Here is a 24,557-nt window from a genome sequence, read left to right on the forward strand (position 1 = left end):
AATAAGATAAATCAGGGCTCGCACGGAAAAAATTTAAGTGCTCGTATTTCCCGCATGCCGTTCGAGAGTGGAACGGTAGAGAGACAGCATGAAGGTAGTTCATTGAACCCTCTGCCAGGAACTTTATTGTGAATAGCAAAGTAACCACGTAGATGTAGATGTATAATCAGCTACAACTTTCCGAACGTTGCCGATCTCTCCAGCGACAATGTGTGTCCTCTTACGTTACTGATTACGCTTTAGAGTCTGAGAAGCAGGTTTTTTCTTGGTATTAGTAAATTAAAAATGGTTCGACTACTCTCTGTCACATTCTCTTTCCAGCCCCGTATTCCTTCAGCTTGGAAACTAGTCAAAGGCATTTGGCGCAATACCTACACTATACAATCGCCGTACCACTCATTCTCAACAATAATAAAGGCGTGATGTAGCGTGTAGGATGGTCGGTGTCATCTGGTTCACTGACTTCTCGTGAAGTTTATAGAAACCGAATATCTGATTAGGCATGCGACAGGATGTGTACCTGATATGTTTAAAAAAAGCCACGCATAAGTACGGGGTTTCCGGTGCTCATACCTCAGATTTGATAGGTGATATAAAGGTAGGGTAAAGTGTTTTGGATAGTCCTTGGTCCAGAGACCATTTGCATGCCCAACAGAAGGATCGTCTTTGTGCCACTATCGTACAGTACTGGGTCAAACTATGGATATTACACACTTCCTTCTACTTAGGCAAATGGAGGAAATCGGTTGGTTCTCTTTGCATTTGATGTCTACGGTGGGCTTTATTGACCTTACGAAGGCACCGTTGGTTCATGGGCGGTTCATCGGAAAATCCCCAAAAAATATTTATTTTTTTACTACGTTTTTACCAACGGACGAAAACCCATCCGAGGATTTCAAGACGACTCTACACAGAAAATGGCTGAAATTTTTACAACATATTTCTAACATCGCGCTCTCAGACAATCTTCAAAATTTTCTTCATATCTTCATTTGTTTCCGAGAAAAAGAGGCTCATAATTATCCTACTTGTACACGTAAAATGCTCACAAAAAACCCGTGTGAGACGAGAACGTCGTTTATAAAGTGAAGTAGCACGGAGAAATATGCTGTATAGTGTCTCCTCTGTCATTTGAGAACCCCAAGTTGTAGTGCTGAAGCACATAAAAAATTGTTTTTAACGTATATCCGGTCGGAGATGTAAAATAAGTTTCACACAAGTAAATTGTCTAAATTTTACTGACCAATACATTTTATTCATATCAGTTACATGCTCTGCTGCAACAGAGAAAAGAAGGGAAGCTTTGGAAAAATGCGAATAATTCCTGCTTATTTAAAAGACTCTGATTGAAAAGTGGGATACCACCTACCTCGTTCTACCTCCCACAGAATTTTTGAAAATTTTCTGAAAAAATTTAACATGCGAACATATTCGCAGTTTTGTATGCTCAGAGAGGAGTAGATTGTGGCAGTGGCAAATACACGCACGAGTAATAAATATTGGAAGATAATAGGCAGTGGGTGTGTTATATAAAGAGCGGAGGGGTGAATGACACTGTGAGAGAATCAGAGAGACGCAGTGTGAATAGAACATAGTTGACAGTGACAGAACAGTGTTAAAAAAAGATTGATGGAGATAGTGCCAGAGCGGGGGGAATAAAGAGAAGGGAAAGACGAAGTGAGTGAGAGGCAAAGTTTATTACAATGAGAAAGAGAGAGATACTGACAATGAGAATAGACAGCTATCAGCAGTAAGAGAGAGCAAGAGGGATGTAGTGACAGTGAGAGGAGATGGTAGTAGTAGAATAGAACGAAGGGGACTGTGGCTGTCATACAGGGGACAATGTCAGAGAGACACAAAGAGATCATGACAATGAGTTGGCCTGAATGAATGTGTGAGAAAGGGCATTTGGAAGTGGATGGCGTAATGTGTCTGAATGGGGGAATTTGAGATTAATTTCACGTTAAGGAAAGAGCGAATATGTTCGCACGCCAAAATTTTTGGGTGCTGAGGAAGGGAGACTGAGATAGTTGGTAACCACTTTCCAGTCAGTCTTTTAAATAAGCAGGAACGTATTCGCATTTTTTGTGTCCGAATAGGAGCGTTATGCCGCTGGTACCGACAAGTTTGAATATGACTGCATTTGAGGCGAATTAGCTACAATGGACAGTTTGGATGTGAGACTGTGAATCCTGACTGGAGGAACTATGTTCCACAGCGTTAAGAGTTGAGTAACAAACAATTTCAGTCCGAAGGTGGTACAGGTATAGAGTGAACTCATCACTTCCCTCTAAATGGTTACATGTTGATCACTCACTGCACGCGTGCTAGTTGAAGTTGCGTTACTGAACCTTTGTACCAAAACATCGTCAAAGACGGGTGTTCCCACATTATTTCTTCCATCGCCGACGTACTTAGGAAGAAGATCTCCACTTGTGGTAGGTATCGACATAATGCATCCTATTAGGAAACCAGTACTGGTATATTCTTCGAGTGGCGGTTATATTACTCTCTGAGCCTAACTTACATGCCAGACAGGTCAAACATTCCGTAGTCTACGCTGCATCCATAATTACACGTGTAGAAGAAGTAACGATGTCATCGGTAAAACATCACACGCTGAAGAGCAGATTGGTCTTTCTGTACATGATGTAGAAATGGTATCAGGTGCCATGTGACTATCTGCCGTTGGAGTATATCATAGTAGTAACCAGTTGGTTGTATGGAATTAGTGTAGTAATATGGGTCGATGTGGAGACATGACAGAATGGCAAAAAGTAGCTAACGCGACCGGACGTGCCCATGACAACATCGAGCAAGTTGCCCGATTGGCTGCTCTTATCAACAAAGATTGTCTACTGTTCCTACAAGGAATACTTTGCCATCAATTGTCAATAGAATCGGTTTTCGTTACCGCCACCGAATACATGACATCTCAATCAGTTTCTGAGTAATATTTAGGGCTAATATGCCGTGGTCGATGTATAAAACTTTCTCCAAACGCTTCCTCTACGACTGCGGGAGTCAGCTTCAGAGGTAAAGTGTCGAACTGCAACCAGAACTCGAGAGAGCGCCGAGTGCATGGACAGTGTATAGGGCACCACAGTCCACGTGACGTTTGCTCCTAATGCCAATAATCTCGACTGAAAGCAATCGATCGTCATTATTATTCTGCAATGTTGACATCCAAATTTTATCTAATTTAACGCCTTCCTCTATCCTGGTAGAACTGTTACGGCGTTTATAAACCTCAATAGCGTCTCTATACATCGCACATGATAGTCCAATGTTTTCGATGTGACACTAGTTTCAGTGAATTTTATTTTATGAGCGCCCTCTTGGTGAAGATGTTCCGCTACGCCGATTTATCCTTATGTCCCAGGCGGTAGTTCCTCTTGTGTTCACTCCTATTTGTGGTACCAATACAAACCAGTCCACAACTACAAGTGTGTAAGTTTAGGGACTGATGACCTTAGCAGTTAAGTCTCATAAGTTTAAAAAAATCAATTCTGTACCTAGTTATCAACAGCGAACAGCAAAGTTGGTCTTTGGGTCTGTTTGTGAGGTGTCCAGGAAGCAGTGTTTGAGTACCGGCCGAGATGACCAACTGTACCGCAGCCCGCCTTGCGGCGTTCAGTATTACGAAACATCTCTGTGACCTGGCGTGGTTAGAGTGAAGCCCGCTTCGCACACATCAGTGATACGACAGTGCCGTGACCGGCCCGTCGCTGCACCTACCGTGATACCACAGTGACGCCTAATCGCAATGGTCAGTGTTTCTTCTGGCGTGTGGCAGTGCACTTGAGCGGCTGGGATGGCTAAGTTCTCGGACGACGATCTCATTCTGATTTCTATGATTCATTCTGAATAAGAAAACAAAAGTGGGTTCATAAGGCGCGAAAAAATAGAGCAGCTGAAGGGGAATTTGCCATTCTGTACAGTGGACTGATGGACGATGGAGCAAAGAATATTTCAGAATGTCAGAAAATTTATTCAAATTGCTACTAAACAAGTTGGAAGTTCATCTGAAAGAGCGAAACAAACACTGGAGATAAGCCGTCACACCAACAGAACGACTCGCCATTTGCTTGAGGTTAATCGGCAACCCACACGTAAAAGTTTGTCGCTAATTTTCTTATGCAGGGCTTTACATACAACGTACAGCGCCAGATTAGCACCTGGTGGCCGAAACTGGAACTAAAATTTTTCCAGCGTAAATCTGCTCCGCATTATGCATTGACATACCTACGAAGTTTCGTTGCCATTTGATAATTGCTATCTTCACCGCATCTGTGAGCAGCGACACTTTAATCATAACTACTCTGTATGACGTCTGTGTTACGCATCTGTGGGTTATCATATACATTTTAGCAAACTGTATTCAAGTTTCACTTGTAAACGAGACCATGTACATAACACATGTGCGAACGATTCTTGAGTACTGGTTCAGTATTTGGGATCCCCACCAGTTCGGATTAAAGGAAGACATCGAAGCAATTCAGGGGCGAGCTACTAGATTTTACAATCAGTCCCCTAGAACTTAGAACTACTTAAACCTAACTAACCTAAGGACATCACACACATCCATACCCGAGGCAGGATTCGAACCTGCGAGCCGGCCGCGGTGGTCTCGCGGTTCTAGGCGCGCAGTCCGTAACCGTGCGACTGCTACGGTCGCAGGTTCGAATCCTGCCTGGGCCATGAATGTGTGTGATGTCCTTAGGTTAGCTAGATTTAAGTAGTTCTAAGTTCTAGGGGAATGATGACCTCAGAAGTTAAGTCCCATAGTGCTCAGAGCCATTTGAACCATTTGAACAAAAAACGACCTGTTTCAAGAGAAGTTCTGTAGCCCTGGACTTGAACAAGGGTAGATCTTATGACTGGAACTGGGAATTTTGAGAAGCACCTACACACAATGAGTATAGACGAAGCAGTCCCTGAGTGCAGACTATTTGGCGAAGAGGATGAAACCGCAAACCTAATCTAATGCGAAGCGTTGGAGGGCAAAAGACAGATAATGTGTGGGTCATTAAGTACTGAAGAAATCGTGTCTAATAAGGTACTAGTAAAGAGTCTCCTACTACTCTTTAATGGGATCGGTTGGCTTTACTAGAATCATAGCGAGCGAAGCCGCACTAAACACTCGGTTTCGGTGCTGGAAACAGTGGACTAAGACCATTGTTGTTTTTGTCTCCCGGCGTTAAGAAAATCAAATCAAATCAAATGAATCCATTGTTCTTCTATTCATTCCTTCTTCCCTTCCTTTGAAAAGTACACTGAGTCTTTCGTTCCCCATTCTGATGTGTCCATAGTCTGTGTTAAGCCATAATGACTTAGTCGTCGACGGGACCTTGAGCTGTACTCTGGCTTCTTCCGTACTGAAGAGTAATAATAAATGTGACTGAACGAAACAGTGCATCGCGTTAGACACTGGGTTCGCTTGCTAGAGTATCGGAGTTCAATGTCCGTTCATTAATCCTGAAGTAATCGTGTTTGCTCTGACACAATCCTGGACATGTGGTACGATGATACTTACAACAGTACTACGTTTGATGCTTCTTCTATCGCTCTTCTGGCGTCAGAGTTTCTGCTCTGTCTTTGATTACGTCGATGTCAATGACGCGTTATGTAACCCCGTCGAGAAAATCAGTAGTAGTGGGTGATTCCCAGAAGTCGTCTTGCGTTTTTACTGTTCTAGTGATATGACTACAGTGTGTAATTTGGCAGATAAGAACGGTTCCACATTGTCACTCGTAGACATGTGCCAATTTTAATGCTCTGAGCGTGACGACGTGCTACAGCAGTATCGATATTTGTGTGTTTTCGCTACTTCGTAATACACTAGGAGTGTCCAAGTGTCAACGAGAAAGTCAGCCCCGTTAACATTAAAGTAAAGGAGGCATTGAACAAGACATTAGTTACCAGTTTTATGAAATAAAGAAACATCAAAAAAGGATAGTAGACCAAGTAATCAAACGATTTATTCCCTACATGTTGTACAGTACAGTTTGGTACTATTAAGACAACCCTTTTTAGTTCCAAAACTTACAATAAATATTGCTACTAAATGTCGGCCGATGTACACTTTGTAGCAGATGTATACTTTTGTATGAACGAGTTTCTTTTGTTTGGAGATAAAGTAGACCACAAACAAAACAGCTGAGGAACACCCACACGCCGCGGTTCATTGGTCGTGTTTGAGGCTGCCGTGTGGACTGTCGAAGAATGGCGACGTGAGTGCTACTAACGTGTCGCCTAGCAGGTCTCGGAGGATGCCACGCAGCTGCAATAGAAGAGCAGGGTTTTAGTGCAGTGAGGGCGTTGTATCTCTGACGTTTAGACCTTTAAATGAGATAAACAGCGCTTCTGTCGTGACACATGAAATTGTATGGTTTGTAGTCAGGTATTGCTTTTGATGAATGGGCAGCTATGGGCGCACAAAATGAGGTTTTAGGTCATCTGACTGTGAGCAGCTTGACCGTAGCAATACCAACGCATTTTACTTAACTAGCTTCAGTGATATGGGGTGGGACAGGGTGGCAGGGGTGCTTTATGTCCACGCTAAGAAAAAGTTAGAAAAGTGAAAACTTCGTTAGTTGTTGTTGACTTCTATAAACAACATACTTTTTAAATATACACTGATGTGTAAGTAGGGTCCAGAACCCGAAAATATCTTTTACCACATTCTTAGCAACATTAACACATTTTCCATAAAGTGTGCTACCAAGATGGTAGTACAAGCAATGAACATTTTTTCAAAATTTTAGAATACAAAGTAAATGACTAGATTACAATATTTTCAAAAGGTGGGCGTAAAGTATTCCCTATACCCCCGCCCCCCCCCCCGTGCAATTTCTATTGCGAAGGTAATAACTTAAAAAAAAAGCAAATTTCATTAAATGTTGTTGACTCTCGCTCACAACATACCTTCTAAAGAGATACTGGTGTCTAAGTAAGGTTCTAAACCTGAAAATATTGATTATGACATCATCTCGGATTATTAATCGAATCATGCCGTCGCATTGTAGCAACGTTTCGACGGGTTTCCTACTCATCATCTTCAACCACTTCTTTGGCGTTGTGTTGTCACAAAGTTTCGATAAGTTTCCCACCCTTTATTTCCGCCTGAAGGTGAGAAGTAGGAAACTCGTCGAAACTTCGAGACAGCACGAAACCACGACTCTACTAATAACCCGAGAAGATTTCAACAAGTATGAAACCCCTCCGTCACGTTTTATTTACTCAAAAGAAAAGAACTTTGTCCAGGACGGTAACAAATAAGATGTAACGACGAAATAATAGCAAGTTGTTAATTTGGAGAATCACAGGTAGAAACCACAGTAGTTCAAGGTGGACAGAGTCGTAACTTTCACAAGGTGGAAGTCGGTATCTGAAGCAATAACAGGACACGGATGCACAAACTTAGGAGCAATGTGGAGAAAAGGATGGTGTGCAAGAATGCAGGTCCTACCTAATCAGTTGGAAACATGTTAATGTTGTTGTTGTTGTCTTCAGTCCTGAGACTGGTTTGATACAGCTCTCCATGCTACTCTATCCTGTGCAAGCTGCTTCATCTCCCAGTACCTACTGCAACCTACATCCTTCTGAATCTGCTTAGTGTACTCATCTCTCGGTCTCCCTCTACGATTTTTACCCTCCACGCTGCCCTCCAATGCTAAATTTGTGATCCCTTGATGCCTCAAAACATGTCCTACCAACCGATCCCTTCTTCTAGTCAAGTTGTGCCACAAACTTCTCTTCTCCCCAATCCTATTCAATACCTCCTCATTAGTTACGTGATCTATCCACCTTATCTTCAGTATTCTTCTGTAGCACCACATTTCGAAAGCTTCTATTCTCTTCTTGTCCAAACTAGTAATCGTCCATGTTTCACTTCCATACATGGCTACACTCCAAACAAATACTTTCAGAAACGACTTCCTGATACATAAATCTATATTCGATGTTAACAAATTTCTCTTCTTCAGAAACGCTTTCCTTGCCATTGCCAGTCTACATTTTATATCCTCTCTACTTCGACCATCATCAGTTATTTTACTTCCTAAATAGCAAAACTCCTTTACTACTTTAAGTGTCTCATTTCCTAATCTAATTCCCTCAGCATCACCCGATTTAATTTGACTACATTCCATTATCCTCGTTTTGCTTTTGTTAATGTTCATCTTATATCCTCCTTTCAAGACACTGTCCATTCCGTTCAACTGCTCTTCCAAGTCCTTTGCCGTCTCTGACAGAATTACAATGTCATCGGCGAACCTCAAAGTTTTTACTTCGTCTCCATGAATTTTAATACCTACTCCAAATTTTTCTTTTGTTTCCTTTACTGCTTGCTCAATATACAGATTGAATAACATCGGGGAGAGGCTACAACCCTGTCTCACTCCTTTCCCAACCACTGCTTCCCTTTCATGCCCCTCGACTCTTATTACTGCCATCTGGTTTCTGTCCAAATTATAAATAGTCTTTCGCTCCCTGTATTTTACCCCTGCCACCTTTAGAATTTGAAAAAGAGTATTCCAGTCAACATTGTCAAAAGCTTTCTCTAAGTCTACAAATGCTAGAAACGTAGGTTTGCCTTTTCTTAATCTTTCTTCTAAGATAAGTCGTAAGGTCAGTATTGCCTCACGTGTTCCAACATTTCGACGGAATCCAAACTGATCCTCCCCGAGGTCTGCATCTACCAGTTTTTCCATTCGTCTGTAAAGAATTCGCGTTAGTATTTTGCAGCCGTGGCTTATTAAACTGATAGTTCGGTCATTTTCACATCTGTCAGCACCTGCTTACTTTGGGATTGGAATTATTATATTCTTCTTGAAGTCTGAGGGTATTTCGCCTGTCTCATACATCTTGCTCACCAGCTGGTAGAGTTTTGTCATGACTGGCTCTCCCAAGGCCGTCAGTAGTTCTAATGGAATGTTGTCTACTCCGGGGGCCTTGTTTCGACTCAGGTCTTTCAGTGCTCTGTCAAACTCTTCACGCAGTATCGTATCTCCCATTTCGTCTTCATCTACATCCTCTTCTATTTCCATAATATTGTCCTCAAGTACATCGCCCTTGTATAAACCTTCTATATATTCCTTCCACCTTTCTGCCTTCCCTTCTTTGCTTAGAACTGGGCTGCCATCTGAGCTCTTGATATTCATACACGTGGTTCTCTTCTCTCCAAAGGTCTCTTTAATTTTCCGGTAGGCAGTATCTATCTTACCCCTAGTGAGATAAGCCTCTACATCCTTACATTTGTCCTCTAGCCATCCCTGTTTAGCCATTTTGCACTTCCTGTCGATCTCATTTTTGAGACGTTTGTATTCCTTTTTGCCTGCTTCATTTACTGCATTTTTATATTTTCTCCTTTCATCAATTAAATTCAATATTTCTTCTGTTACCCAAGGATTTCTAGCAGCCCTCGTCTTTTTACCTACTTTATCCTCTGCTGCCTTCACTACTACATCCCTCAGAGCTACCCATTTTTCTTCTACTATATTTCTTTCCCCTATTCCTGTCAATTGTTCCCTTATGCTCTCTCTGAAACTCTGTACAACCTCTGGTTCTTTCAGTTTATCCAGGTCCCATCTCCTTAATTTCTCACATTTTTGCAGTTTCTTCAGTTTTAATCTACAGGTCATAACCAATAGATTGTGGTCAGAGTCCACATCTGCCCCTGTAAATATCTTACAACTTAAAACCTGGTTCCTAAATCTCTGTCTTACCATTATATAATCTATTTGATACCTTTTAGTATCTCCAGGGTTCTTCCACGTATACAACCTTCTTTCATGATTTTTAAACCAAGTGTTAGCTATGATTAAGTTGTGCTCTGTGCAAAATTCTACTAGGCGGCTTCCTCTTTCATTTCTTAGCCCCAATCCATATTCACCTACTATGTTTCCTTCTCTCCCTTTTCCTACACTCGAATTCCAGTCACCCATTACTATTAAATTTTCGTCTCCCTTCACTATCTGAATAATTTCTTTTATTTCATCGTACATTTCTTCAATTTCTTCATCATCTGCAGAGCTAGTTGGCATATAAACTTGTACTACTGTAGTAGGTGTGGGCTTCGTATCTATCTTGGCCACAATAATGCGTTCACTATGCTGTTTGTAGTAGCTTACCCGCATTCCTATTTTCCTATTCATTATTAAACCTACTCCTGCATTACCCCTATTTGATTTTGTGTTTATAACCCTGTAGTCACCTGACCAGAAGTCTTGTTCCTCCTGCCACCGAACTTCACTAATTCCCACTATATCTAACTTTAACCTATCCATTTCCCTTTTTAAATTTTCTAACCTACCTGCCCGATTAAGGGATCTGACATTCCACGCTCCGATCGGTAGAACGCCAGTTTTCTTTCTCCTGATAACGACATCCTCCTGAGTAGTCCTCGCCCGGAGATCCGAATGGGGGACTATTTTACCTCCGGAATATTTTACCCAAGAGGATGCCATCATCATTTAATCATACAGTAAAGCTGCATGTCCTCGGGAAAAATTACAGCTGTAGTTTCCCCTTGCTTTCAGCCGTTCGCAGTACCAGCACAGCAAGGCCGTTTTGGTTAATGTTGCAAGGCCAGATCAGTCAATCATCCAGACTGTTGCCCCTGCAACTACTGAAAAGGCTGCTGCCCCTTTTCAGGAACCACACGTTTGTCTGGCCTCTCAACAGATACCCCTCCGTTGTGGTTGCACCTACGGTACGGCCATCTGTATCGCTGAGGCAAGCAAGCCTCCCCACCAACGGCAAGGTCCATGGTTCATGGGGGGAGGACAAACATGTTAATAGAAGGCAAAATTAACATCTATTAATTCTACATTTATGTGGTGTACTTACGTAAATTGAGCGGTGTCGAAGACATATCCGCCAGGACACTTGTACATGTCCGGGTAATAGCCGCCATCTTCCGTAGGCTTGCAGGCGTAGTAGATGTTTGGGTTCTCTTGGACAATACCCATCTCGAGTGACTGAGTGCAGGGCTTGACGGGTCCTTCCGTGCAGACGCGGTCTGACGTTGTCAGTCTAGCCACGAGGAAAAATAATTTCACGTTATACGAGATCAATTATGGTGTTAGAGAGCTGTACAAAATGTAGGTAGCTACACCTCTGCTCAGCCGGACGTGACAAAGAGTTCTACAGTAAGCTGGCAGGATCTAGATCACAGTACTTTAGGTCATCCACAAGACCAAGTGGCGTGTACTTGGTTTTGGAGGGTGTCCGCCTTGAGCAAAACACAACTGTATTTTTTCTTTTACTTCCCACGAACGTTTCGCTGAAGTTTCAGCATCACTGGGCTTTTATTTTCTTTACTGCTTGTACACAAATAAATTTGAGTTTTTATGACAGTATTTGCAAACCTGTGGAACAGACAAAGTTGTGTATATTTGCCTTGTTACCACATTCTGTGGTTTATTTTTTTACGTTTTTTTACGTTTTCATTGCACTTGTGTATATATTTCCGTGTGTGTATGTTTTTGTGGGTGTCCGTGTTTGCAGTATGTTTCGCCAGAAACATACTGCAGTCAATATCTTACAGATATCTTGCTTAAATAATATTTCAATTGATTTTGATATTTTGATGACTTTTCTAGACGCTGAATAACAGTATCATCTGCAAACAATCGAACATTGCTGCTAAGATTGTCTGCTGAATCGTTTATATAGATCAAGAGTAGCAGAGGGCCTATAACACTTCCTTGGTGAACTTCAGATATAACTTCTGTTTACTCGATGACTTTCCGTCAGTTAGTATGAACTATGACCTTTCTGACAGGGAATCACGGATCCAGTCGCACTACGGAGACGTTAATCCATAAGCGCTCAGTGTGATTAGAAGCCTATTGTGAGGAACAGTATCAAAAGTCTTTCGGGAATATAAAAGTATGGAATTGAATTTATTAATATATATTGCTGATATAATGCAGAACTTCTTGAGAGTGTTACTTGGCTTTTATAGTTTGACTGCATCCACAAAAAACAATCAAATTAGCAATCACACAAAAACTCACAAAATAATTAGAGAAACCAACGTGAAGAGGTCAAACGCAAAAACTGAGAATAATCAAGGGAGCAAAGGGGTTCCGTGCACATAAAAGATATAATTGTTGTAAGGACGTTTCATGATTGTTACCCGATTCAGAATTGCTTATTTTATTGATTTATGATTCTATCAAATCACCATTGGCAACTATTTGGATGAAAGGTCATGGTTGCCATTTGTAGTTACTTTCAAATTTTTTTACAGACAAATTATATTATTATTCTTGTTATAAAATTTATTAAAATATTACTCACTTAATGATTTCTCATTTGCCTGATTGCGTTGCAATATAACTGGGTCTATGAGGTGTAGAATGTTCAGTGAAGAAGAGTAAATATTATACTTATTCGATTAATGTATAACCCGCGTTGCTTAATTCGAATTTCGGATGAAGCTTTGTAATGGAATAACTGTTGTTGGCGACTTACGTGCAGTCCCCTGTGCAGGGATTGTAGGCAGCATCAGTAGCATTGCACGTTCCAGTCACCGCCTGCTGTAGGCCTTCAATACACACGTGGTAGGTCTTACAGTCATACGGGTCAGGGAAGGATCCAATGCTGTTACACGTGAAGGTGTTCCCAGCTGGCACACAATCAGACTCTTCCTTCGGAACACACTGTCTTTGACTTGCACTGCACCACATTCCATTGGTCTTGTCGCACACTATCATTGTCTGAGGATCGTAGTCATCTTCCAGGTTGCCAAGACATATCTGCACCTGTTTACAAGAACGATATACAAATAAAAAAAAATATATAAGAAGGGAATCGAAGATCGTCTTAATTCTGTACTTTATAAATAGCGTCTTCTGTTCTGGTAACGTACTTATGCCCTCTGTGAATTTCGATGAGATGTCGTATGAGACGTTAATGTTGTGCTGCCGGAAACCCGCTGTAATGCCCGTAGAGCAGGAATACCATGGAGTGATTATTCAGATGCGAAGAACAGAATTTGCGTAGCCAAAAGTCACACGACTATGGTACAGCATAAAGAGTGCCCTTTTTATGTAATTACTTCGCCAGTGCATACTAAATACCGTCGATTCTGTAAACGTTCTTAAATATATGGAATGACTTTGGATTACAGCTTTGAAGAGATAAAAGGCAGAAGATCTCGCTTCTTTCCGACAAGTGTCACAGTTCAAATGTTGCTATCTTTTTCCTTTTTCCGTAAAAGGGTAGTCACTACTATTTTTAGGTTTGTAGCCCATTTCATTGTATTGCTTAGTCTCTGTTTTAATAAATAATGCTGCGGCTAAATTGCTTAGAACGCCAAACTGTTGGGAAAGAAACATCGAATCTGAAATTTAGAAATTTACTACAGATTTAATGAATTTTTTAAAGCGACGTTCTTCCATCTTCATTTTCTACTACCATATGTTTAATCTTCATTCATTTTTCGAGCTGTATTTTTAACAGTAGGTACTGTCATAGGTGCTACAACTGCAATTTGCTATTGCTATTACTTTAAAATATGCTGAATGTTTTGGAGACCTACATAGTTCGTAGGTAACGACACAGATTCTCGTATAGAAATCCGATTTGCAGGTGAAAATTGCCCTGTGTAGCACTTGCTTTGTAGATATATAGCCATACAGTTACATAGTTTAGACATATATTAACTGTTTGTTACAATGTATCTCAATAGTTACAACACATAAAGCGACTATTTCGGGTATGATGACTCGAATAGATGTCTGTGCCAAGTAACCCTTCTTTCTTTGATATATTTAGATTTGTATCCGTAGGAACAACAGTTATTCACCATTGCTGTTACTGACAATTAACTGTTTAAAAACAGACCAAATGTGTGGAATAATGAAGCTTTAGTCTTAGATGAAAACGTAAACAATTGGCGTTGTACCCAAGGCACATCAAAATCTTGCTGCATGTTGGTAACATGCACATCACGTGCTGCTCACTCCATGAATATCCATGCTCCAGGCAATGCCAGCGCATTGTGAATAGGCAGTTAGTACTTCTGTGTCTATTCCGCAAAGAGCACAACATTTTAGATCTCAGTGGCTCGTGAAATAGGAATGGGATTACACGAGTTGCATACGAGAAATGAAAAAAATTAAAAATCATGCGCAAATTTAGGTGCTGGAGCAGTACATGAGAGTCTTACCTCCGAACAGTCCCTGTTGCAGATGACTTCGCCCGGTGTTGAACAGTACGCCCTTTGAGCGAAGGTGGACCACCATGGTCTTGAAACGGCGGCGGTGGCAGATAAAGCGCTCGACAACTAGAAAAATAAATTTAAAAAATCAGTACACCTTTAGGCAAAGAGCAGAGAAAATTTCGTACTTCAACAATTCTCCATCTAATTTCCCATGTTAATTGCTTATTTTATTCTTTAGCAACAGTCTATATAGACAAGTGTACATGTCACTGCCGCTGTTTCATCACAAACGATTCACAAAACAGCGAAAAATTTCTTGTTCGACAGGAGTTACAGAGTTATGTAGGACTTGAAGACAGTTCATTGAAATTTGCAGCCGCAGTACTGCAGGTATTGGTTAGTGGATCGCCTCACTATTTCGTGATCTCTGGTTTTATCCGTTTTAGGACACTATGTGAAGAAGGTAACTTCTGCGATCATGGTGGCATTTCATATCTCAATGTAGCCATGGTTCTGAATTCGGGAGTTCTTCGAGAAGAAAAGAAATGAAATGAATACTAGATGTGTCGTCGCCGAACTTGTGTACCATTACAATCTGGCTATGATCTCACATCACTGCACTTGAAATACGAATCAGTCGCTCGGAAAGAGTCGCGTTAATTATAATACAATCTCACATATCATGCAAAACATTTCTAATTCTGCGATTTCCATGAAATTGCTATGAGACCAAGCTGCCATTTGGATGCGCTTTATAAATTTTCTCGTTTCTTGACCATACCTTTTATTATTCCCAAATACACCTGACGCATTTCGACATTCCGTCATTTTCAAAGGCTGTAAAATACAACAAAAACTGTTATCAGAAGATATGTAAATATTTTATATTTCATCATCTATTAGAGACATAGTATAGTGAGTAGAATATGGCTCTCTAGCTTACCAGTTGCATGTAAGTCATACAAAATGTTCCTTAGATATATTGCATCTCATCTCGTGATTGAAAATGTTGACGAGATAGAATGTATATAACGAAAAATTTTATGATTTTCAGGCTGTTAATAGCACCGACGAACTTGTAAAAGTGTATGATACACACTGTGCTGTCTTGCCATATGTTTATTCACAACCCGTTTCGATCACTGATCGTCTTTACAGTAGAATAATATCTATTGTGACAACTTCACATGTCATAATGCTATTTAAACAGAAAACTACACGCCATAGCTGACTTGCAAATGTCAGAAAAAGATACTTAACGCCATGGGGAATAGATAATTAAAGCCATACCGGCCTAAGCAAACTTTAAGCATTGAAAACATCTAACAGCAGTAAGTGCACTGTTCAGGCACGACAACACCCAGTAGGGTAACACACAAGTGTATTATGAAACAATCCATTCTTCCACATTGATCCAGCTTAGTGACCAGGTTCACAAAGAGAGAGTCTGGTTTATATGGAGGCGCAACAAGTGGCGTTTCCCTCGCGCAACATACACTCCTGGAAATTGAAATAAGAACACCGTGAATTCATTGTCCCAGGAAGGGGAAACTTTATTGACACATTCCTGGGGTCAGATACATCACATGATCACACTGACAGAACCACAGGCACATAGACACAGGCAACAGAGCATGCACAATGTCGGCACTAGTACAGTGTATATCCACCTTTCGCAGCAATGCAGGCTGCTATTCTCCCATGGAGACGATCGTAGAGATGCTGGATGTAGTCCTGTGGAACGGCTTGCCATGCCGTTTCCACCTGGCACCTCAGTTGGACCAGCGTTCGTGCTGGACGTGCAGACCGCGTGAGACGACACTTCATCCAGTCCCAAACATGCTCAATGGGGGACAGATACGGAGATTTTGCTGGCCAGGGTAGTTGACTTACACCTTCTAGAGCACGTTGGGTGGCACGGGATACATGCGGACGTGTAATGTCCTGTTGGAACAGCAAGTTCCCTTGCCGGTCTAAGAATGCACTAGTCCGTGTCCCCTCGACCATCACCAGATGTGTACGGCCAGTGTAGGAGATCGCTCCCCACACCATGATGCCGGGTGTTGGCCCTGTGTGCCTTGGTCGTATGCAGTCCTGATTGTGGCGCTCACCTGCACGGCGCCAAACACGCATACGACCATCATTGGCACCAAGGCAGAAGCGACATCGCTGAAGACGACACGTCTCCATTCGTCCCTCCATTCACGCCTGTCGCGACACCACTGGAGGCGGGATGCACGATGTTGGGGCGTGAGCGGAAGACTGCTTAACGGAGTGCGGGACCGTAGCCCAGCTTCATGGAGACGGTTGCGAATGGTCCTCGCCGATACCCCAGGAGCAACAGTGTCCCTAATTTGCTGGGAAGTGGCGGTGCGGTCCCCTACGGCACTGCGTAGGATCCTACGGTCTTGGCGTGCATCCGTGCGTCGCTGCGGTCCGGTCCCAGGTCGACGGGCACGTGCACCTTCCGCCGACCACTGGCGACCACATCGATGTACTGTGGCGACCTCACGCCCCACGTGTTGAGCAATTCGGCGGTACGTCCACCCGGCCTCCCGCATGGCCACTATACGCCCTCGCTCAAAGTCCGTCAACTGCACATACGGTTCACGTCCACGCTGTCGCGGCATGCTACCAGTGTTAAAGACTGCGATGGAGCTCCGTATGCCACGCCAAACTGGCTGACACTGACGGCGGCGGTGCACAAATGCTGCGCAGCTAGCGCCATTCGACGGCCAACACCGCGGTTCCTGGTGTGTCCGCTGTGCCGTGCGTGTGATCATTGCTTGTACAGCCCTCTCGCAGTGTCCGGAGCAAGTATGGTGTGTCTGACACACCGGTGTCAATGTGTTCTTTTTTCCATTTCCAGGTGTGTATTTTGCTTTGAGAGGGGTGACAGGAGTGAAAGCATAATATTTATAGTAAAATCCCCAAGCAATGAGATATACAGACGATACGTTGGATGAAACTTTACTCTTCTCAGCAACGTAGTCACCCATTTTTGCGCAGTAAATGGAATGCTCTGTGTCATGATAATACTATCACTGGACATCAACAGCGTGTGGAAATGATATATTGTTCCTTTGCGTTTTAGGTAGTATTTAGTTTCGCTCTTGAAAACCGATTGTTTCATGGTTTCTGTTGTCTGCTTGAATGAAGTCGAAAAGTAAATATTCGTACAATGAAGCGACGTACATTAATCTACAGAGACACGTATTTAGTTTTTCACAGTGCACACGTCTTTCACGTGCTAAAAACAGAACAAGACTCGCAGCATTTCTGCACCACAGTGTCAAGGACTCTCGCCATATGATTTTAAATTTCTGCATCATTGTGTGGGAAGCACGTAATGCGGGTGGCGATATGAAAGCTACTGTTCTGTTACAGAAAAGTTTCTCTTCGTTGAGATTGTCGTGTTAGATAGTCCGCTAACTACTCAACAATGAATTTTCAAGAAAATGATTCTGAAGCAAGTCTTGTTTGCTTTCTTTCTGCTTCCTGGGACATATTCAGGAATACGAAAGTTTACAAAATACACTACAAGAAAATTTAAATACATATTGTATAAGATGTCTGTTCTTTCGGACATTTCCGAAAGAACACACATAAATTTGATCCTGCAGCCACAATCCTTGCTGCAGTGGTAAAACCAGTTCCCGTCAGGCCACCGACGTTAAGCGCTGTCGGGCTGGGCTAGCGCTTGGATGGGTGACCATCCGGTCTGCCGAGCGCCGTTGGCAAGCGGGTTGCACTCATCCCTTGTGAGGCAAACTGAGGAGCTACGTGATTGAGAAGTAGCGGCTCCGGTCTCGTAAACTGATATAGGGCCGGGAGAGCGGTGTGCTGACCACATGCCCCTCCATATCCGTATCCAGTGACACTTGTGGGCTGAGGATGACACGGCGGCTGGTCGGTACCGTTGGGCCCTCCAAGGCCTGTTCGAACGGAGTTTAGTTTTTTTTTAGCCACAATGAATCAAGACACAAAGGAATTAAAGATATTAGCTGCCAGTGGGCATTAATTTATGTAAATGGGGGAAGCCGCAAATTTGTAATGAACTGGAATTCAAACCCGGGTCTCCTGCCTATTAGGCAGACGCGCTGTCCCCACGCCATCCGGACACACCGATCATCGCATCTGCACGGACTACCACGGCCCGCCCCCCGTTAGACCCAAATTCTCAACTTATACCACTCAGTGCTGACGAAGTGCCCCTGCTCAGTAGCCCCATTACTTGTGGCAATTCCTCGATTCCAGTAAGAATTCGAGCTTGGTGTTCACCTGCGCTGAAAGAATCATTGGGCGTCACCCCGCAATTTTACATCTGGTGTCTGCTCTTCCGGACATGTCTGAAAGATCAGACGCCAATTTGTTCCTGCAGCCACTATGGATCAAGACACAAAGCAATTAAAGACATTAGCTGCCAGAGGGTATTGATTTATATCAATGGGGCAAGTCGACAATTTGCGCCAGACCGGCCAGTGATCCCTTCAGCGAAATTGTACACCTAGCTCGAACTGTTGCAGGAATCGGCGATGTACCGCGAGTAATGAGACTAATGAGCAAGGACACTACATCAGTAGTGTGTGGTACAAGCTGAGAATTTGGATCTGACAGGAGGCATGCTAGGGTAGTGTGTGCGGTTGTTTTGACGGCTGTGTCCAGATGGCGTGGTGGTCAGTGCGTCATCCTACTTAGCAGGAGACTCGGCTTCGAAACTCGGTGCGGCACAAATTTTCAGCTTACCTTTCTGATCTAAAGAAATGCCCGCTGGCAGCCAATGTCCTTACTTCTTTTGTGTTTTGGAAATATAGGTGCTAGTGATACAGCTGTGTTCATTCCCCCACTCTCGGAACAGCACCTGTGTGCTATTCTCTCTCTGCAAGTCAGCTGCCTATATAAAGCAAACAGACAAACGCTGCTGAAATTTTTATTATTCTTAGTATACCATAGGCAATATTTAATTTTTCAGATTCATAAGAAATACTACGAACGGATGATTACTTTCTCTAGAGTAGAATGCATTAACGTTTTATCGGTAGATGTCGATGTCGGTACTAAAGCAACTGATATTAATACGAAAAAGGAGCACGTTGCGTAGTTCGGTGTTTGAAGAACTTATTCATCTTGACGGCTCTTGGGCGGATTGCAGCTTATTTTTCTGCATTTTAATTTAAAAAGCCCTTCTGTGTTAGTCTTTTTCTAGACCAGCCAGCATAGAATGTCGCTGATTCACGAGGATCGTCTTCGTATAGTGGTACTAAAATTTGAAAACCGGCTTTTACTGCTAGTGAGAGACTTCACTACAAGAACAAGAATAGTAGTACCAAGACAAAAATTTTTTAGTCGCAAACAACAGTAGTATCCAGAATAAGAAACATCCCCTAGGCTGTGGCTAAGCTATGTCTCTGCAATATCCTTTCTTTCAGGACTGCTAGTTCTGCAAGGTTCGCAGGACAGCTTCTGTAAAGTTTGGAAAGTAGGAGACGAAGTACTGGCCGACGTAAAGCTGTGAGGACGGGGTGTGAGTCGTGCTTGGGTAGCTCAGATGGTAGAGCACTTGCCCGCGAAAGGCAGAGTTCCCGAGTTCGAGTCTCGGTCCGGCACACAGTTTTAATCTGCTAGGAAGTTTCAACAGTAGCATCAGTAAAAGTACATTCCTGAGATTCACTAACAGTACCTATTTGTCAAACCGCAATATCTTTTGCTCTCTGTTAATGTTTTCAACGCGCCTTACTGAGCGATTACACCACAATCGCAGAGATGACATTACCCACGGTGACGCCTCCAAAGGTTTATGTTTCTTCATATCTGATTTCATACTCTCTAATAACAGTAGAAAAATTTGATACTTAAAGTATTTCATTGTGGTAGATGACTATATTACATCTGTTTCTTAAAGAGAAAAATCATTAACACAAAATCGGCTGTGCTCCACAAGGAATTTGCAGAATTTCAGCAGATATGTTACTGTTGCAATGAAAATAAATAATGATGTCTTACCACGAAGATAATCCTCACAGCTTTACGGAGATCCATTGTGGAATCGATGATTTTCGGAGAGCGGGGCAGCTTCTTATATACCAGTGGATTAACCTTGGGCTTATCAGAAAATACGCAGATACTGTTTGTATCGGTGATTTAACCTCGAAACATATTAGCTGCAATTTTCCTGTTATCAATCCACGTCTTACAGAGTGAGGCGGAAATAAAATATGAGATTTCTAAACCAAATTAATGTGATGGATCTGTGTGATGCTATACTTCCGGATTTATTTACATCGAATTCGAGAAGAAATAACGTCTCGTTCTCAATGTAATATTTTATGGCTTGTAAATGCACACTCTGTAGTTGAAATCACTTCAAACAGTGAAAAAAGTTGAAATATACCAATTCTCCATCCATTGTAAGACTTCTTCTTCGAGGTGAATAATTACCGGTACTAGCGACGCAGAAGATCGTTATAGTGAGTGAACATGAATACAGAAACGAGTATGCAGTAGATAGAGATTCATGCTGAGCCAAAATTTCAAAACCGCTGCTGTCTGCAGAGAGAGACAAGACCACTATCGTAGAGAAAATGACACACTAGGAATCAACTGTTGTTTCTACAGAATAATTAACACAAGGGGATGACAAAAGTCATGGGATACCTTCTAATTCCGTGTCAGACCTCCTTTTTTCCCGGCGTAGTGAAGCATGTAGACGTGTTATGGCCTCAACAAGTCGTTGCAAGTCCCGTGGAGAAATATTGAGCCATGCTGCCCCTACAGCCGTCCATAATTGCCAAATAGTTTCCGGTGCGGAATTTTGTGCACGAACTGACCTCTCGGTTATGTCCTAGAAATGTTCGATAGAATTATTGTGGGGTGATCTCGGTATCCAAATCATTCTCTCGAATTGTCCAGATTGTTCTTCAAAACAGTAGCGAAGAACTGTGGCGCAGAGACATTCCGCGACTGTCATCCATAAAAATTCCATTGTTCTTTGGGAACATGAAGTCCATGACTGTCAGCAAATGGTCTCCAAGTAGCTGAACACAACCATTTCCAGTTACTGATCGGTATATAGTTCGATAATTGGACCCACTCAATTCTATATAAACACAGCCCAAATCTTTATGGAGTCACCACCACCTTGCACAGCGAATTGTTGACAACCTGGGTCGATGGAATCATGAGATCTGCACCACATTTGAACCCTACTATCAGCTCTTGCCATCTAAAATCTGGGAGTAGTAGGGTAATGGGGCTCCTGCCCCAATTTTGATAGCAAATAGACATGAAAATTAATTAAATTGATCAAGTATGTCCCCTCTCCCGCAGCTTCCTCCCCCTCCCACCTATACTCCCACAATGACATCATGTATTTTACTCAACATGCACATCTGCCACTGCTCCTTCCCCCTCTCAATTTCACACCTTCACCCTCCCCCACCTACCATATTGGTGGAAATTTCGAATTTTGGTAGGAATTTCTTTACCCCAGGACTGTTATGATGTCATCCCCCATCCCCCACCCAGGTATGGGGGAAAAATTAAAAAAGGTGGAGGCGTTTCTGGGACTTGAAATCTGGTCCTTTTGGATGGAAAGCCCAAGTGCACCCCACAACATTTGGAAACTGTCCAGGTGCAGGAGAGGAAAGTTACGTTAGTGTGCTTTATTTATTGTGGTTTGGAAACTGAAGTAAAGAACGGTCATAATCATGTAATTAATCATAAAATATCTGTCCTAATTACTCAACTGTGTGCATAGTGCTACACACAGAGGATTAAAATCGTAATACAGCTTAAAAGTTGACGATTTAATACAACTGGTGTTATCCTTCGTCGAAAAAATTTCACATTAACACTTGAAACTAGTGGTAGACACAGTCAGACTCTACCCTTCACCTGGACAATGGAAGATATTAACTTTATTTTTGCTGGGAATTGAATCAGTGTATTACCTGTAAGCTTATGGCTGAGGACAGTATCTACCACTGTTTGACACTGGAGTTCGCTACAGATGCGTGCTCACAATGACCCTTCAGCACAGGTAATCAAGGTGAATGCCCACAAATGATGGATAACGCTTAACTGTTCTAATTACACAACGAAATTGTCATGTAAAAAACCAGCACTCATAAACAAGGGGTCACAATGCAACACATGTACTGGGGAAAACCGTCATCCCAAAAGACTGCAGAGGAGGCGGCAGTTGCAGCTGTATCCGTCTCAATGGGCACTAACCAACTTGGAGGCAGTCCCACCCCCTCCCCCCTCCCTCCCCCCCCCCCCCCCGCCATACCACCTCTAATACCTCTCCCTCCTCACTGTGCATAGAGATAGAGACCTGTCCTATCTTGTTGCTGATGGTCCACAAAGAGATCCTTCTGATGGCATTGGTATACTGCTTCCAGTCTGTGGAAATGTCACAGATAGAACAAAGACAAGAACAAGATGCTTCATGCAATCTGTTAAAAGCATTTCTCAGAAACATTGGACCCAGAACAACAACGAAATTCAGGAGAACTCGCCAGATAAATTTTTCAAACACCCACTGCTTCGATAACAGACAGCTCACTGCCTCGATTGTCCACAGCCCCTGCCAAAACTGGGAGTAGAGTCTTCACACACCTGCAGTCAGAGCAGCCTCCAGGGCACCACATGACTGAATGTTCCATTTGGTGGTTCTTTGCTAACACAAAAGGCCTTGATGGCAGGTTCCTGCAGAACAAACCGAGAAGAATTAGGCAAAAATATAGTCATGCCCCAGTTGGCACACAGCGGCCTAGGATGACTACACACACACACACACACAGCCGGCCGGAGTGGGCGTGCGGTTCTGGGCGCTACAGTCCGGAACCGGGCGACCACTACGGTCGTTGGTTCAAATCCTGCCTCCGGCAAGGATGTGTGTTTGATGTCCTTAGGTTACTTAGGCTTAATTAGTTCTAAGTTCTAGGCGACTGCTGACCTCAGAAGTTGAGTCGCATAGTGCTCAGAGCCATTTCAACCATTTTTGAACACACACACACACACACACACACACACACACATATACATATACACAGGATGTCTCCACACCTTCGCCACAAGTGCCTATCATTCTGAATGTGAAAACACTACACTCAAATAATTCTATTGAATGTCAAAGCACCTCTTATAATTTGAGCTCCTGTTGAAAGGAAAACACTATTATGATGTAATAAATGTCTCCTTTCCATGATAATAATTTTGTTAGAATTATGAGTGAAGTCGGTATAGTTTTTATGTTCGACTGCAGGATATCATCTCATTATTTTGCGACATCCAACGAAGTGCTCCACCACAGAATACAGATGACAAAAATTTGTAGGTCAGCCCTCCCCCCTCCCTATACGCGATCACCACAGAATGTCCACGTTATTTTGAAACTGTCACTGGAGTAAAGAAAAAGTGAGAATTTAAACTTGAAAGAAAGAAGAAGCATGTGTGTTAAACAATTTATTTCAGCTTGATGGACAAATTACAGCACGTGATAGCGTCTCTTGCATTCAAATCAGTGTCTGTAAATAAACTGTCATGCACATGTGAATTACAAACATTTCAGTCACGTGAAGAATATAGTCTTTATGCCATTTTCTCAGACAATCATTTTATGTTTCACAACAACAAGTTCTAATTCAAGAGGACACTATGGCAAGTCCTGCTCAACGAATGCGGAGCTCTATCAAAGAGGCGTTTATGAAACAGATCATGATAGCCTGTCTTGTAACAGAACCTCCTATAAGATTTTACTACGTCTCTTTCTCCCATTTCATCGAAACCAGTTACCATCTGCATGCTTAGATGTGACATTTTTGTTCCTGAACACCCCTCTATCGCCCTCTATCGACATGCCCATAAAATTTCTATCTTATAGCAGATTCTAGCTTTATAGTTTTATAAGCAATTTGACCATCACAACCTGTTTCACAATCTACATGTTGGGAAAAACACTATAATTTCGAGGTTCCACAACAAGCTATTATTCATGTGGTGTCTACTTTATAATTACAGGTTATGAAATATTGAATAACATAGAACTTGAGGTAACATTCATTTTTAAACACACAATCAAGACGATAGCAATAAAAATGATCATGATTCCATGAGAACAGATACGGCCAATTTCTATTAGTTTTATTACCGAAATCGGTGTAGTTTTGATGGAACTATATGGATCCAAACTTTAACCAGTTATACCACTCCTTGTAATAGAAATTCCTATAAGATTTTTACCTCATTTCTCTCTTCCGGTACACTCAAAAACAAAAACCATCTGTATGTTGAGATCGAGCATAATACATATTTTCATATTACTCCACTAGAGCTGGAGGCCTGTGGTCGAAGTTGCTTGCACAGATCGGCCCAATGT

General features: G+C 42.3%; 1 protein-coding gene across 1 annotated transcript; it reads right to left on the bottom strand.

The window, feature by feature from the left end:
• Nucleotides 1-5,956: 5,956 nt before the first annotated feature.
• LOC126267670 (uncharacterized) lies at nucleotides 5,957-20,224 on the bottom strand. Its single transcript, XM_049972971.1, has 5 exons — nucleotides 20,180-20,224; nucleotides 14,183-14,299; nucleotides 12,484-12,773; nucleotides 10,852-11,037; nucleotides 5,957-6,283 (listed from the first exon to the last, which is right to left on the bottom strand). Exons 1-5 carry the CDS (start codon nucleotides 20,213-20,215, stop codon nucleotides 6,256-6,258), a joined length of 657 nt encoding a protein of 218 aa, XP_049828928.1. The 5' UTR covers nucleotides 20,216-20,224; the 3' UTR covers nucleotides 5,957-6,255.
• Between the last annotated feature and the right edge of the window lie 4,333 nt (nucleotides 20,225-24,557).

This window comes from Schistocerca gregaria, chromosome 4 (assembly GCF_023897955.1).
Source record: "Schistocerca gregaria isolate iqSchGreg1 chromosome 4, iqSchGreg1.2, whole genome shotgun sequence".
NCBI lineage: Eukaryota > Metazoa > Arthropoda > Insecta > Orthoptera > Acrididae > Schistocerca > Schistocerca gregaria.

What these genes read in the sequence shown, in the direction of transcription:
- LOC126267670 (XM_049972971.1), bottom strand. Translation starts at nt 20,215, where the DNA reads ATGGATCTCCGTAAAGCTGTGAGGATTATCTTCGTG. An exon ending in GCAACAGGGACTGTTCGGAG is followed by an intron (nt 12,774 to 14,182) that starts GTAAGACTCTCA and finishes TCTTGTAAACAG; the next exon opens with GTGCAGATATGTCTTGGCAA. An exon ending in TTCGACACCGCTCAATTTAC is followed by an intron (nt 6,284 to 10,851) that starts GTAAGTACACCA and finishes CTTCTATTGCAG; the next exon opens with CTGCGTGGCATCCTCCGAGA.